Source organism: Apodemus sylvaticus, chromosome 17 (genome assembly GCF_947179515.1).
Source record: "Apodemus sylvaticus chromosome 17, mApoSyl1.1, whole genome shotgun sequence".
Classification (NCBI taxonomy): Eukaryota; Metazoa; Chordata; class Mammalia; order Rodentia; family Muridae; genus Apodemus; species Apodemus sylvaticus.
In genome coordinates this window covers 52,110,084-52,125,669 of record NC_067488.1, presented here as the reverse complement: position 1 = coordinate 52,125,669, position 15,586 = coordinate 52,110,084, and the positions used below count along the sequence as shown (strand labels likewise).

Here is a 15,586-nt window from a genome sequence, read left to right as displayed (position 1 = left end):
GACAGGCAGATCCCCAGGGCTTGCTCCCTAGCCAGTCTCCCTGCTTGGTAGCTTGGGGCAGGGGAACCACAACAACAAAAACCCACGGTGGCCTGTGTAAGAGTTTCTACTCAGATGGAAGGGTATCTAGGGACTCGGAAGTCCAGGAACCATACAGCGCTGAGAGCAGACAAGGGCATCCTGAGACACAGGAGCCCAGAAACCACATAACTTTGAGAGGAAGACTCCTCAGCAGAGGCGTCGCATCTCCCACGGGAGGGTATCCCCAGCTGAGTTCAGGAGCTAAGGAGGATCAGCCCGGATCCCTTTTTTTTTTCCTGGTTTTTTGAATTTGTTTTTTTCGAGACAAGGTTTCTCTGTGTAGCCCTGGCTGTCCCGGAACTCACTCTGTAGACCAGGCTGGCCTCGAACTCAGAAATCCGCCTGCCTCTGCTTCCCAGAGTGCTGGGATTACAGGCGTGCGCCACCACCACCCGGCTAGCCCCGATCCTTCTCTTCGCTTTTTCTCTTCTCTTCATTGCTTCTATTCTTCTTGGCTTCTTCTGAGGAGTCACGCCAGGCAGAACATCTCATGAGATTTATTGGAGGGTCCAGGATGTGGAGGGAGAAATCTTAGGATGGCTGCTCCCTGCTCCTGGGAGCAGACAGTAGGGAACTGGGCAAAGGGGCCGGGCTTATATAGGATTTCTGAGGGGCGGGGCTTCTCAGGGCAATTTTCCAGAGTGAGGATTGGTGGGATTTCAAGTCCTGAGCTAGAGGGAGCTCAGGCATTGGTGTGTTTTCCATTCAGTAGCGTGGGAAGTCCTTCCTGGTTACATGTAACCAGGAAGCTTTTGCTGAGGTGCCATCTCTGTGGGGAGGCTGGAGAAGCGGTGCTGCCACTGTGGACAGCTCCTATGGAACAGCTGCTGCTGTGGTGTTTCAAGAAAGCTGTAGGCTGATGCAGGGAAGAAGGTGTCCACCATGGACAACTCCTCGTGCTGCCAGTAGGCCGAGGCAGGAAAAGTGTATCTCTGTGGATGGCACCTGAGGGGCCGCTCCCACTGAGGAAGGGAAGGCAGTTCGCCACCGTGGACAGCTCCTGCAGCTCCTGGGACAGCAGCGGGCTGAGGAGATGTGGTGCCACCATTTTGATAGGAGCCGGTCATTCTGGATAGCTCCTGTGGGACATTGTACTGTGGCAGCCATAGGCGCGACCTACGGGAAGGAGGAGCCTGTTGTCGCTTTGAAGGCTTTTCTAGCTCAGTGACTTTTGTAGTGCTCCGCTCTGGAGCCCGTGTCTTAGGAAAGACATCTGAAGATAGCCGCTGGTCCCCGCACGCATGCGCACACAGGCACAACAGCTCAGCACACTTAAAACATGCTATCTGGCCGGGCGGTGGTGGTGCACACCTTTCATCCCAGCACTTGGGAAGCAGAGGCAGGCGGATTTCTGAGTTTGAGGCCAGCCTGGTCTACAGAGTGAGTTCCAGGACAGCCAGGGCTACACAGAGAAACCCTGTCTCGGGGAAAAAACAAAACAAACAAAAAAAACATGCTATCTGGATTAATGCTTCAAATCCTTTGGGAGGGCCCCTCGTCATCACTACATGCGCAACGAAATGTTCACATTACACTACAACTTTAGAAACACGAGTTAATCATCATCTCTGCTTTCTGGGTGGCAAAGTGGGGTGTCAGTAGAAGATAATGGCCAACCCTGCCCAGCACCCACATGGCCTCTAGATGCCCTGCTCAAGTCTGTCATCTTGTGTCCTGTCTTTTAATTTTTTTACTTAATTTTTATTTTTAAATTTTATTCACGTGTGTGTTTAGCCTGCATATATCTCAGTGTACCATATGCGTAGTTAACAGAAGGTTGTGAGCCACTATGTGGGTGCTGGGTATTGAACCTGAATCTTCTGGAAGGGCAGTCGGTGCTCTTAACTGCCAAGCCATCTCCCCAGTGCTGTTTTTATTTTTTTTATCGTGTGTTTGTGTGTGTGTGCACACATATGTTTTTCACATGTGTGCAGGTGCCCATGGAGGCCATTGGCTTCGGGTTTCGGATCCCGAGTTGGAGTCACATGCAAGTGGTTGTGGGGAGCCTGGCATGAGTGATGGGAACTGAACTTGGGGCCTATGCAATAACACAGCACGTTGTGTTTTGTTTTGTTTTTTTAAGCCTCTGAGCCATTTCTCCAGATCCATTAATTTTTAATAACATTTATGTGTGTGGGCGTGGGGAGGGGTGCATTCAACATGACACACGAGTGGAGATCAAAAGACTACTTGTAGGTGTCTGTTCTCTCCATCCATCACGTCTGTAGGTCCCGGGAATCTGACTTATAAGAACTGCACTTATAAGGCTTGGCGGCAAGCGCCTTTATCCGCTGCCCTAGCCCTTATACACCTCTCATTCTGTGCACTGAAGGGTGTTCGGATAGAACACCCTGCGCTTTCTAGCCTCTAAGCGGTGGATAACTCACAGGAAAAAAATGAGGCAGGGAAGAGGGTGTTACCACCATGGACAGGAAAAAAAAAATCAGGAAGCAGTAGGGACGTCGGTAGTAATCGCGTTCTCGGTTGCTAGGACACCTCTCCGGAAGTGGAGTGCGCCGAGAGGACTGGTTGCCTTAGAGAGACTGGGCGGGGTCCTGTGCACCGTGGGCGTGGCCGCGCGTGGAGATTGCGCACGCGCAGGCGGGCTTGCCGGTGGAGGATCTGGGCGGTTTAGCTCCTGCTACCCAGTCCTTGTCTCTGCTGCTCAGCGTCCTTTCCTCTGCAGATTTGGGACTTGCCTTGTGCCTTCCAACTGCTGTAATTGCATCGTTATCTTTCCTATCTCATCGTTATCTTATCTAGGTAAGCTTTCAGTGCATCCGCAGCCTGTATTGTTTGAGGTGGCCTCTGGTGTGTGTGTGTGGGGGGTGCGGGTTGGGGGACGCTGCACCTGTGCGGGGAGCTCAAGGCCGCTCCACTTGCTCCTCTGCAAGACTGCACCCGAGATGTTGCCCTCTTTGTTAGAAGGGGGAGTCTGGGAGTTGTGGTCCTCTGTGGAGCCGGGTGGGGGCGCGGGGAGGAGGTGTTGCAGGGGCTGCGTCCTCAACCTGACGCAGGACGTATAGCCCTGCAAACCAAGTTGGACTTGGTAAAGCAGGCTTTGTTTGGGAAACATTTAATGAGCATAATACAGTGATGTCATATGACAGCACAAAAAGAGAAACCCTGCTGTGCTCTCAATGAATTGGAGTCGCTGGTAGACAGCTGGTAGACAGCTACCTTAGGTCATGGTTCTGGCAACCTACAGTGGTGTGGAGAGGGATGCAGGTCATGGATGTGCGGTATTATATACTATTTTCTTTATTTAAATACTCTTCATTATTTAATTTTTAGTTATGTGTATGTGTTTGTGTCTCGGTGCCGATGTGTGCACGTGAGTGCAAGTGCTGGTGGAAGCCAGAGAGGGCGTACGGGAGCTGGAGTTACGTACAGAAGGTTGTGAGCTCAGTGCTGGGAACCAGACTTAGGTCCTCTGCAAGAGCAGCTCCAGGTCTTACAGCTGAGCCATCTCTCCAGCCATTTAGGTCTTATTTTCTTAGAGATAGCTTTTTCCTCCCTTTCATTGAAAGCTTGTTGGAAAAAGAATATAGATACTGAGAATCCTGGTGCTGTTGTGACTTCACTGACTCTGCTTTGTTAAAATGGCAAAGTGTGGGCCTTGCTTTCTGAGGCTGGACACAGAAGGGTGATGAGACTCTGGTGAGCTGTCATCTGCTGTTCCTAGGAAGGCTGTCTTGACTCCTGTCTGCGGCTGTAATCACAGCAGACGTTGAAGCTCTTTGGAGCTCTCCGACAGGCAAGCGTTCTGAGCTGCCCATCTTTCTCCAAGTTGCATTCTGCATGTTCCTAGAGAGCCAAGTCTTTATAGGTGATTGTTACTGGTTTCTCAACCCTAGAGGGCTGGACTTCTTCTCATTCATTGATTGGCTTGAGTAGCACTTATCTGGCCCTATACAGAGGGAATTTATTTTGGGGTTTCATGTAGCCCGGGCTGGCCTGGAATTCCCTATGTAGCTGAGAATGACTTTATATTTCTCTGTTTCCCAAGCACTGGGATTGCAAGCCTGTGCGACCATGCAGGACTCCACTTATTTTTTTTTATTATTTATCTTTTTTTTTTAAGTATGTGCCTGTGGGCACACTTGACTACATGTGAATATCAGAGGATAACATTGTAGAGTTGGCTCTCACCTTTCTGTGCCTTTCGGGAATCAAGCTTGCGAGACAGCCCCTTTTACCTGCTTAGCCGTCTTGCCAACCTATTTTACTTTAATTTTTTTGGTTGTTGTTTTTGAGATAGGGTTTCTCTGCGTAGTCCTAGAGCTTACTAGGTAGATTGTGCTATCCTGGAACTCATGAAGATCCACCTGCCTCAGCCTCCCCAGTGCTGGCATTAAAGGCCTGGTACCACCAGGCCTGGCACAATTCATCAGGTACTTACTAAGTACCTACTGTTGCTAGGCACTGTGTGGGGCCTGGGGATTGGGCAGGAGGTGTGGCACGGAGGCAGTCCTGTGCTGACGTGTCTAAGGCGAGGCATACATCAAGTCAGCGGGTGGATTTCAAAATGGAGCATGTGTGAGAATCATCTGTCAGCTCCCTGGGCCCTCCAACAAAGAATCTGAGTCAGAACATCATTGGCTGGTGGGCTGGCAAGATGGCTCAGCGGTTCAGAGTATTGACTGCTCTTCCAAAGGTCCTGAGTTCAATTCCCAGCAACCACATGGTAGCTCACAACCATCTGTAATGGGATCTGATGCTCTCTTCTGGTGTGTCTGAAGACAGTGACAGTATACTCACATTCGTAAAATAAATAAATAATTAAATAAACCATCACTGGTAGGTAAAGGCAAGAACCAATCTTACTTCCTCCTCTGTCTTCCCCCCACCTCAACCCCCCCCCCCCCAGTCTTCCCTTCCTCTCTGGCTTCCCCTTTCCCTTTTCTTGTGCTAGGGATGAATCCCAGGGCCTTCTGTAAGCCAGGCAAGAGCTCTACCAATCAGCCACACCCCAATCTCAAAAGGCCGTTTGTACAACTAGTTCCATGGGATGCTTTGATGCTGGTAATGGCCCATGGGCCAGCCACACCCTGAGTAAGAACCAGGCTAAGTGGGGCTGGAGAGATGGCTCAACAGGTAAGAGCACTGATTGCTCTTCATAAGTTCAAATCCCAGCACCCACATGGTGGCTCACAAACCAACTATAGAGATCTGACATCCTCTTCTGGTGTGTGAAGACAACTACAGTATACTTATATATAAGAAGTAAATAAATCTTTTTTTTTAAAGAGCCAGCATACAACATGCATGCCATAGAGAAAATACAGTAACTCCCCACATCCATGTATTTCAGTTCAGAAGATTCTAGAAATAAACAGTTCTTTTAAAAATAATGGGTGTTTTTGTTTATGTGTGGCAGGTGTGTAGCGTGAGCTGGCAGGTGCATGTGGAGGCCAGAACAGGCTCAGATTCTCTGATACAGAGTTACAGTTTTGAGCTGCAGTGTGGGTACAAGAGCTTCTAGTGCTCTTAACCACTGAGCCATCTTTCCAGCCCCAAGAAATAAATGGTTACTAAGTTGTAAGTGGTCCATCATTGTGATTACTTTTCTGAAGTGTTAACCTTGAGCTGCCTTGTCCAGCCTGAAACAGTAATTCTTCTTCATCTTGAACTCTCACAGTGCTTTTACTGGTAGTGGGACCCACAGTGTTGGAGTGGGCGTTCTGGCTCTTTGGGAAGAGCTCGCCTTAAGTGGAGATGTAGGGGCTTGTCACAGGCGCATGGATGGGAAGAAACACAGTTTATGTAGACTTTCAGGCATCAAACGGGCTTGTGCATCCTCTGTGGACAGCAGGGGACTGCTCTAAAGTGTCTGTGGCACTGTCTGGAGAATTAAAGATGGGCTGTCAGGAAAAGCTACTGCTGGGAGCTGACATTTGAGAAGGGGCCGGATTGATGGGAAGAACACAGGCTCTAGACATTCAGTTTGGTGGATGGGGGATGGAAGAAGGTAGGAGCTGAGAGGGAGGAGCAAGGGCTGATGGGAGATGGGGCTCCGAGGTGGTAGCACAGGTAGTATGATGGCATAGATAAGAGTTGGTGGCTCAGGTAGAGCCAGGCTGACCTTGCAGGTCCTGAGCAGACCTCTGGTTTTACCATTGGTACTATGACCCAGGAGCTGGATGTCCAAGAACCAGCTCGGTTGCACTGGACGGCCATCAGGCCTAATTATTTGTCTAGCAGACTGATTGAGCTATGGAGAGCCCTGTATGAACATGGAGGGGGGGGAGTCTCCTGGGATACAGCTGATACCTGATATGTCCCCTTCAGGATCACACCTAAGCTTTGTCACAGTGTTGTATTTTTTATTGTTTATTTTAAATTTTATTTAATTATTTATTTTTTAAAGTGTGAGTATTCTGTCTGCACGTATACCTGCAAACCAAAAGAGGGCATCAGATCCCTTTGTAGATGGTCAGGAGCCACCATTTGGATGCTAAGAATGGAACTCAGGACCTCTAGAAGAGCAAGTCAGTGCTCTTAACTACTGAGCCATCTCCCTGTCACTGTGTTGTTAAAGCGCCTTGTCCTGTGTGTCTGTCATGGTCTCTGGGACTGGACCATTGCAGTCTGCTCTCTGCTGTGCCAAGTGCCTGTCATTGCCGAGTGGGTAGATTAAAGCTAGGCTGTGAATGGCCACGGGAAATCCTGTTCTCCCTCTTGTGAAGGCTGTACCCAGTCACCTGGGGCAGGTGGGTGGTAGATTGTCTTCTGTAAACGCTCAGTAGACTGACTGGCTGAGGTCAGTCACCTCAGATGGCTTTGTCTTAGTTAAATTTTAAGAATTCATTTTTATTATCTGTGCATGTGTGCCTCAGTGAGTGTACGGGCCTATGTGTGTACAGTGACCACAGAGGTTCTTTCTTTTTTGTTTTTGTTTTGTTTTGAGACCGGGTCTCACTGTATAGGCCTGGCTGTCCTGGAATTCACTATGTAGACCAGGCCAGCCTCAAACTCATTGTGTCCCATTTGCTTCTGCTTTCTGAATCCTGGGATTGAAGGCGCCAAGCTGTGTTTTCTCCACAGCCCTGGCTGACCTGGACCTGACAGAGACCAGGCTAACCTCAAACTTATAGGGTCTTCCTGCTTCTGCCCTCTCTGTGTTAGGAAGACATGTGACTTACCTTAACAGGGTACTCCAAAACCTTTAGGAGTCTGTTCTATGCGCATTTGTTAGTCAAGACACCATCCCTGAGTATCTATTTAGCTGGTCAAGATTGGCTCCAAAATTGTGTCACTTGTCAGTTCTATGTTGCTTGTGTTTTTGTCAGTGACACCGAGAGACTCCAGGCACCGCAGGAGTTCCAGAAGGACCTATGGTAAGTGCGGTAACTCCCATGGTGGGCAGGGGCGGGGGGGGGGGGGGGGGGGCAGAGACTGAGGATATGAGGAGGAGGAATGGGTGGTCAGCCTAGGTTCAGACTCCCTTCCTTCTCAGCAGATGAGGACAGGCGTCAGTATCACATCTACAGGCACCGGGCATTCTGTGAGTGGCCGTGCCCATACGAAGAATGTAAAAATAAATAAAATCTTACAGCATGTTTTTAAGAACACACTTGAATGAGATAGGCAGTGCTGGCCCACGCCTTTAATCCTAGCACTTGGGAGACAGAAGCAGGTAGATCTCTGTGAGTCCAAGACCAGCCTGGTCTACAGATTGAGTTCTAGGAGAGCCAAGGCTACACAGAGAGGACCCTGTCCTAAAAAAAAGCAAATCAAACAAACAAAAAGAAGGAGAGGGGTAAAGGAGAGGCGAGCAGACAGGCAATCCTGGACAGGGATGAAGATGCCCGGGCCAGGATGTGCAAACGATGCAACTTTATCAGAGGTCAGTTCAAGGGTCCACTTCTCAGACAGCCTTCCCAACCTGCTCTGAACAGAGCCCCTTCTGTTCTTTTAGCCCTCACGCCTCTCCTGTGGTTCCTGGTACTGGTGCCATCGGGTGCTCGGGGGTGACTCTTATTAGCCCATTTATCATTGGTTGACAGAGGGGCTGGGCATTCATGGACTGCTGGAGGCCTGTCTGCAGGGACCAGTGTCCCTGATCCCCCATCCTAGATGCCTGAAGTGTCTCTTCTTTCCCCATACTTGGCGACCTCCTGACTTTATCAGTGATTGTGTGGCAGAGGGTGGATGTATGTTTACTGTGCATGGTGATTAGGGGATCCCCTTGGTTTGGGGAGTGGTGTTGGTTCCTGGTGAAGTTCTTGAGTGTAAAGACATGGGTCTCTTCCAGGGTCATGGCGGGAAGGGTGAAGTGGGTCACTGACATTGAGAAGTCGGTACTAATCAACAACTTCGAGAAGAGAGGATGGGTCCAAGTGACAGAAAATGAAGATTGGAACTTTTACTGGTAAGAGTACAAAGCTGTGTTTTGTGTCTTTCAAATATATCGTCAAGCCGGGCAGTAGTGGTGCACGCCTGTAATCCCAGCACTCTGGGAGGCATAGGCAGGCGAATTTCTGAGTTTGAGGCCAGCCTGGTCTACAAGAGTGAGTTCCAGGACAGCTGGGGCTATACAGAGAAACCCTGTCTCAAAAAAAAAAAAAAAAAAAAATCCAAATATATTGTTATCTTGAGCCTGTTGAGACATCTCCACCTTTTGTGTCTCTGGGTAAATAACCAGATCTCAAGGCTAGAGAGATGGCTCAGTGGTGAAGAGCACTGGCTGCTCTTCCAGAGGTCCTGAGTTCAATTCCCAGCAACCCCACGGTGGCTCACAACCATCTGTAATGGGATCTGATGCCCTCCTCTGGTGTGTCTGAAGACAGCTACAGTATCACATACATAAAATAAGTAAATTTTAAAAAAAGGTAACCCAAGCTCAGTGCTTGGAACCAGATAACTAAGGAGCCTCCAAAGGGTTGGCTAGGCTGGGGATCAGTGACAAGCCAGCCTGTGAGAGCCAGGGTGATAGAAGAAGGCTGTGGTTCCTTACAGTTTGTCACCTGAAGCTTCTTCCGAGACCAGGTTATTAGGCTTGGCCTAAACTTCGCACCACTCCATTTAGGCCTTTCCCTGAGAGCCGTTTGCCGGGTCTTCGTTTCCTCTTGGCCAACTGTCTGGCATCTTTCTCTTTGGCCGGCATAGCGAAACCAGAGTCCAGTTAGTTTGCTCTTGTTGTCTGTGTCTCTCTTGTTCTGTGTGACTTGTGTTCTTGTGTGACTCATGTTTGTGAGTCAGATGCCATCTCTCTGAGCTCCGGCTCCAGCACCAGGCCTGCCTGCTGCACTGCTGCACTGTTGCCTGCCGAGATGGCCATACACTCTAACCCCCTGGAACCCTGAGCCCCCTGGAATGCTTTTGCTTTATAAACCGCCATGGTCACCATGCTTTGTTACAGAGATAGAAAAGTGAGGCACTTGGCAAGCACTTCCTCCTCCCACTGAGCCCCGAGCGGGAGGGCTAGACCGAGCGGTGATTTGAGGTGGGGCTGGCAGGTGACAGGTCATCCACTAGACCTACGGTGCCAGTGGAGGGCACTGAGTGCCTTGTTCCGTAAGGAGTGTTTGGAGCTCTTTTTATTTTACCTTTTGGGGAGAAGGCGGTAGGGATCTTACTGTTTTGTTCAACTTCTGGGCTCATCTGGTTCCATCGTAGCCTCCAGATAGCCGAGATGGCAGGTGTGCCTGCCGTACCACAAAAGGCTTTAGAGCTTTTATTAAAGACAGGGTCTCACTATGCAGCTGCTGGAATTAAAGGCATACACCATGTTGCCTGGTGTGTGTGTCTGTGTGTGTGTGTGTGTGTGTGTATGAATACATATACATATTCGTATGTATCTGTGTTCAGGTTTCCATGTCTGTGTGAGCGCACGTGGCGGTGAATTAATATGTGGTGTCCTTCTCTCTCGCTCTTCACCTTAGCTTTTGAGGCAGAGTCTCTCCCTGAAACTGGAGCTCATGGATTCCGCCAGATTATCTGACCTGTTCAGCACACTGCAGGGACCCACCTCTCTCTGCCACCTTGGTGCTAGCTCACAGGTGTGCACTGCCACACCCGTCTTCTATCTGGATGCCTAGGCCCCGAGCCCAGACCCTCATGATTTTCACACGAGTGGCCACACACCTCCATATGCACGAATATGCAAATACACCTAAACATTTTTCAAATTTAATAAAGAGGAGCCCTTAACTGCTAGAGAACATTAAATGGAAATATTTTGGGCAAAGGGAAACCCTGTCTGAGAATTTCTTACAAAGAAGCCCAAACTATGGGGGGGGCGGTGTCAGGCCTATGTTGCCGTCTGTGGAGGCAGATCCCTGAGACTCAGTGGTTCTGTGTGGCTGGCCTCTCCCATGATAGGACATTTGTTTGTTTGTTTGTTTGTTTGTTTGTTTGTTTTTCTGAATTTGGTTTTTTCGAGACAGGGTTTCTCTGTATATTCCTGGCTGCCCTGGAACTCACTCTGTAGACCAGGCTGGCCTCGAACTCAGAAATCCGCCTGCCTCTGCTCCCCAGAGTGCTGGGATTACAGATGTGCGCCTACCACCTGGCTGATAGGACATTTTAAAAGGCTCTCCATTTTGGTCATCATGGAGTACGTACCCTGGACAGTTATTTAGTCTTGCTCCTGTGGGGTAGGGCAGTTTTGAGGAGGACAGAGTCCACAAAGGGAAGCCTGTGGCTGGCTGCCTTGTTTTGCTATTCAGAGGTTCCTCATAGGTGCCGGCCACCCTTCCTTTGTCCATCTTCCCTGTGAGTGAGGGAAGGCTCACCACCCTCAGTGAGGTTCATGGGGACAGTGGCTTCACTATAGGATCAGAAGGCACCCATTTTATGTGGAATCATAGTGGCAGGAGGCAGAGGCAGGTGCATCTCTGTAAATCAGAGGCCGGCCTGGTCTACAGTATGAGTCCAGGACAGCCAGGGCTATCACACTGAGAAACTCTGTCTCAAAATAACAACAAAAATAAAACAAAACCAAAAGAAAAGGAAAGCGCTCATTTCTAGGCTGGGCATGGAGCACCGTGGTAGGACACTTGTCTGGAATGTATAATTCCCAGGGTTCAGTCCCCACCAGTATGAAAAATAATAAAGTAAGAATGAATCGGAGCTGGCCAGTGGTGGCGCACACCTTTAATCCCAGTGCTTGGAAGGGAGTTCTAGGACAGCAAGGGCTACACTAAGAAACTGGATCTTTTTGTTTGTTTGTGTGTTTTTGGTTTGTTTGTTTTTTTTTTTTTTTGTTTGTTTTTTTTGTTTTGTTTTTTTTTTTTGAGGTAGGGTTTCTCTGTATAGCCCTGGTTGTCCTGGAACTCACTCTGTAGACCAGGCTGGCCTCGAACTCAGAAATCTGCCTGCCTCTGCCTCCCAAGTACTGGGATTACAGGCATGTGCCACCGCTGCCTGGTGAAACCCGGTCTTAAACCCGGTTTTGAAAAATCAAAAACAAAGAAAACAAAAAAGGTAGATTCACCTGTTTCTCCTCTTGAGCTTTCTGTGTGAGAGCCCAGGAATCAAATACGCTGGCTAACGTGGAGCCTCGAGTCACCATGTTGATATTCATGTCACCATGTTGATATTCATGTTTCGATGCCTTTTCTGAATTTGGGTACATTAGCTTCTGAGAGGGACTGTCCAACGTTGTCTGTTAGCTGTGTTAACAGTCAGCCTGACAGGATTGGAACAAACGGCCCAGCCATTAAGAACGCTTCCGGAATTTCTGAGTTCGAGGCCAGCCTGGTCTACAGAGTGAGTTCCAGGACAGCCAGGGCTATACAGAGAAACCCTGTCTTAAAAAAAAAAAAAAACCACTTCTGGAGAACCTGGCTTGGATTCCCAGCATCCACACGGCTGGCTGCTCACAACCACAGTGCCTCTTCAGACCTCTAGGTGCAAAGCGCATGCATCCACGAGCCTGGCATCCATCAGCCAGTGTGCAATGAATGGGCTTTACCTGGGACCGGCTGCAAGGGTCGAGGCACAGGGTCAAAGCCACCCTGTCCTTCAGCCTGGGCACAGCCTATAATCCTGGAGTGCACATAGCATGCTGCGGCCATGGAGTATACCGGTAATCAGTAAGGGCTCCGGGGAGGCCGGCAGGGCTGTGAACGGGCATGCGCACAGACTCAGCTCCGAGCCCGTCCCTTCTGCGCCTCTGTTTCAGGATGAGCGTGCAGACCATCCGCAACGTGTTCAGCGTAGAAACTGGGTACCGGCTGTCAGACGACCAGATCGTCAACCATTTCCCCAACCACTACGAGCTGACCCGGAAGGACCTGATGGTGAAGAACATCAAGAGATACAGGAAGGAGCTGGAGAAGGAAGGAAGTCCCCTAGCGGAGAAAGACGAGAATGGAAAATACCTCTACCTGGGTTGGTGCCTCCCTCCCCCGCCCCCCACCCCATCCCTGCCCCGGAGCCTAAGTCAGAGCTGGGTGTCCTAGTGAGCGTTTTTTATTTCTGCCATAGAAATCATGCCCAGGCTGGGCGGTCTTGGCGCACGCCTGTAATCCCAGCACTCTGGGAGGCAGAGGCAGGCAGATTTCTGAGTTCGAGACCAGCCTGGTCTACAGAGTGAGTTCCAGGACAGCCAGGGCTACACAGAGAAACCCTGTCTCAAAAAAACCAAATCCAAAAAGAAAAAAAAAAAAAGCCGAAATCATGCCCAGAAGCATCTTGAGGAAGAAACAGTGTATTTCAGCTTACAACTTTTGGGTCACACCCCATCACTGAGGGAAGTCAGGGCAAGAACTAAAGGCCGGAGCTGAAGCAGAGGCCACGAGGAGCGGAGTACCGCTTCCTGGTTCACTCTCAGCCTGCTGTTTTTATTTCTCTTCTCAAGAAAGGGTTTCTTTGTGCAGCCCTGACTATCCTAGAACTTACTCTCTAGACCTGGCTGGCTTCGAACTCACAGAGATCTACCTGCCTCAGCCTCCTGAATACTGAGATTTAAAGGCACGCACCATCAGGTCATCTGATTCCAGACCACCTTCCCAGGAATGGCACCGCCCACAATGGGCGGGGCCTTCTCTCGTCAATCATTAATCAAGAAAACGCCCTACAGACTTGCCTCCTGGCCAATCTGATAGAGGCATTCATTCTCTTAAGATTTGTTCTTCCCAGCCGGGTCTAGGTTTGTGTTAAGTTGACAAACACCAAGCAGCACATTGAGTTAATCATTTCATAGCTCTGAGGGATTGGTGGCTGGCTTTGCCGGGTTAGTGGGTTGGGGCAGGTTCTGTGGCCAGCAGGGCTGAGCTTGGTTCAGACTCTGAGTCTCTGTTACTATGGAGTTGTTGAGAGAGAAACTTAGAATGGACAAAGTTGTGCCCAGTGCCCCGGCTCTCTTGAGCCACACTCAGGGATGGTGTGTGTCCCTGGTATACCTAGGGTTCAAAACTGGGCTGCTGGGTGCTTCAGGATCCCATACCAGAGCAGATTGAAAGGCAACATTTCTTTTTGAGATTTTTTTTTTTTTTTTATGTGTATGGCTGTTTTTGTCCTAATGTCTGTGTACCACCTGCATGCAGTACCTAGGGAGACCAGAAGAGGGCGTTGGGTTGCCTGGAACTGGAGTCAGATGGTCGTGAGCTACAGCGTAAGGTGCTGGGACTAGAAAGTGGGTCCCAAGTGTTCTTAATTACTGAGCCATCTTTCCAGGTCCTGGGTAGAATTTTATCCTCAGCTTCTCTGGCCTCAGTTTCCCCACCTGCTAAGTGGGAATGATAGCTGTCTAGCAGACAGCTTACTCAGGATTTTAGGTGATATATGTCTGCAGAGTTCTGTGCATACAGCTCAACAGGGTCCCTTCTCAGTACACACGGGAATAGGATAGCAGGAGCCCTGCGGTGTAGGTTCAGGGTTGAGGGGCCCGTGTGCTGATGAGCCCTGAACCATGGTGATGTCTTCCTGCCCCCGGCCCCAGGTGGGCAGTCACTTATGGCAATGGGTGTCTTTACTTCAGACTTCGTCCCGGTCACCTACATGCTCCCTGCTGACTACAACCTGTTTGTGGAAGAGTTCCGGAAGAGCCCCTCCAGCACCTGGATCATGAAGCCATGCGGCAAAGCCCAGGGAAAGGGCATTTTCCTCATCAATAAGCTTTCACAGATCAAAAAGTGGTCCCGGGACAGCAAGACGTCCTCGTGAGTGGAGAACACCCCACCCCCACCCCCACCCCTGACCTGGATGTGAGGTGCCAGGTAGCTGCGTCCTGCCGTCCTGTAACCTTGGTCATGGGCTGGGCAGCCCCTGCCCGCTTTCCCAGCAGTGTACTTGTTGTGTGGCACCCTAGCAGGGCTCTTGTGGCTGAAGACATAATTAACCACAGATTTCCCGTTGGCAAGCCGTGGGGCATGTGGTACATACAGGTCCTGAGCCGCAGTGGCTTAGCAGGCCCTTTGGTTCCCACGCTGTGCAGGCACAGGTGTGGCAGTGAGGCAGGCTTCAGAGCTGGGGGCTTCTCGTTCTGTGTCTGAGGGGTCTGAGAACACTGGCAGCACCTGATAGAACAGGTCCCCAGGGTGAAGCCTGGGGAAAGTAGGAGTGGCCTGTGTGGCGTGGAGGACGGTGGGGTGGGGGAGACACCTGAGCGGACCACAGGTTGGTTGGCAGGATGTGGCTGTGTTACCACGTCCCTCCTGCCTCTGAACCTGAGTCCTTGGCAGCACCTGGAGCAGGGACTCGGTGAGATCCTTTCCCCGGAGTGTAGAGCTGCTTCTTGGATAGAGCGTTTCAATCCAATTATACCTGGTCCCAGGATCCTTCTTGGGATGCTGGGTTCCCAGGGGCCATCCTGCAAGTTCTTGCATGGCTTCTCACTGAGATATCCTCCATGACTCCCTTGTCACCCCTAGTCCCTCTTTGAGAGAGCCAGGGCTGGACTGAAGAGATGGCTCAGTGGTTAAGAGCACTGGCTGCTCTTCCAGAGGTCCTGAGTTCAAATCCCAGCAACCACATGGTGGCTCATAACCATCTGTAATGGGATCCGATGCCTTCTGGTGTGTCTCTGAAGACAGCTACAGTGTACTCACATACATAAAATAAATAAGTCTTTAAAGAGACAGAGAGAGAGAGAGAGAGAGAGAGGGAGGGTGAGAGAGGGAGGAAGGGGAGGGGAGGGAGGGAGAGAGGGAGGGAGAGGGCTCGTTACCAATTACATACATGTACCTTTATCAACAGATTCTTTTGTTTTTATTTATTTGTTTTATTGTTTTCATGTGTGCGTGTGCCCGCACACACACGGTTTATCATCTGTGTCAGGGCTCACTCTTGGTGTGGCCATTCTGTGACTTGGACACTGTTTGATGGTGTCTCCTCCCTACGGGTTCATACAAAACAATTTCACAGGACTGATGTCCTCCGTTCACCACCCCCAGCCCCACTTCTTCCGGTCCATCCTCTAGCAACCATTGGCCTTTTTACCGCCTGCCAAGTTTCCCCCTTTTCAGAATGTCATCTGGCTAGAATCACACAGTGGGCCCTTTTACGTTGTCTGCTCTTGCTTAGCTGTGTGTTTTTAAGGGCCTCCCTAAGTGTA

General features: G+C 50.1%; 1 protein-coding gene across 2 annotated transcripts in view; it reads left to right on the top strand.

Moving 5' to 3' along the window:
• Ttll1 (TTL family tubulin polyglutamylase complex subunit L1) overlaps positions 1-15,586 on the top strand; it is a 37,568-nt gene that overhangs the window by 4,748 nt on the left and 17,234 nt on the right. The window contains exons 1-5 of one of the 2 annotated variants that reach the window (XM_052160156.1): positions 2,689-2,844; positions 7,374-7,421; positions 8,339-8,455; positions 12,212-12,420; positions 14,012-14,192. In XM_052160156.1, the coding sequence (XP_052016116.1) occupies positions 8,343-8,455; positions 12,212-12,420; positions 14,012-14,192 (503 nt within the window). In that variant the 5' untranslated portion in view covers positions 2,689-2,844; positions 7,374-7,421; positions 8,339-8,342. Of the gene's footprint in view, positions 1-2,688; positions 2,845-7,373; positions 7,422-8,338; positions 8,456-12,211; positions 12,421-14,011; positions 14,193-15,586 lie in introns of those variants that run through there. The other variant, XM_052160157.1, reaches the window with a different exon arrangement.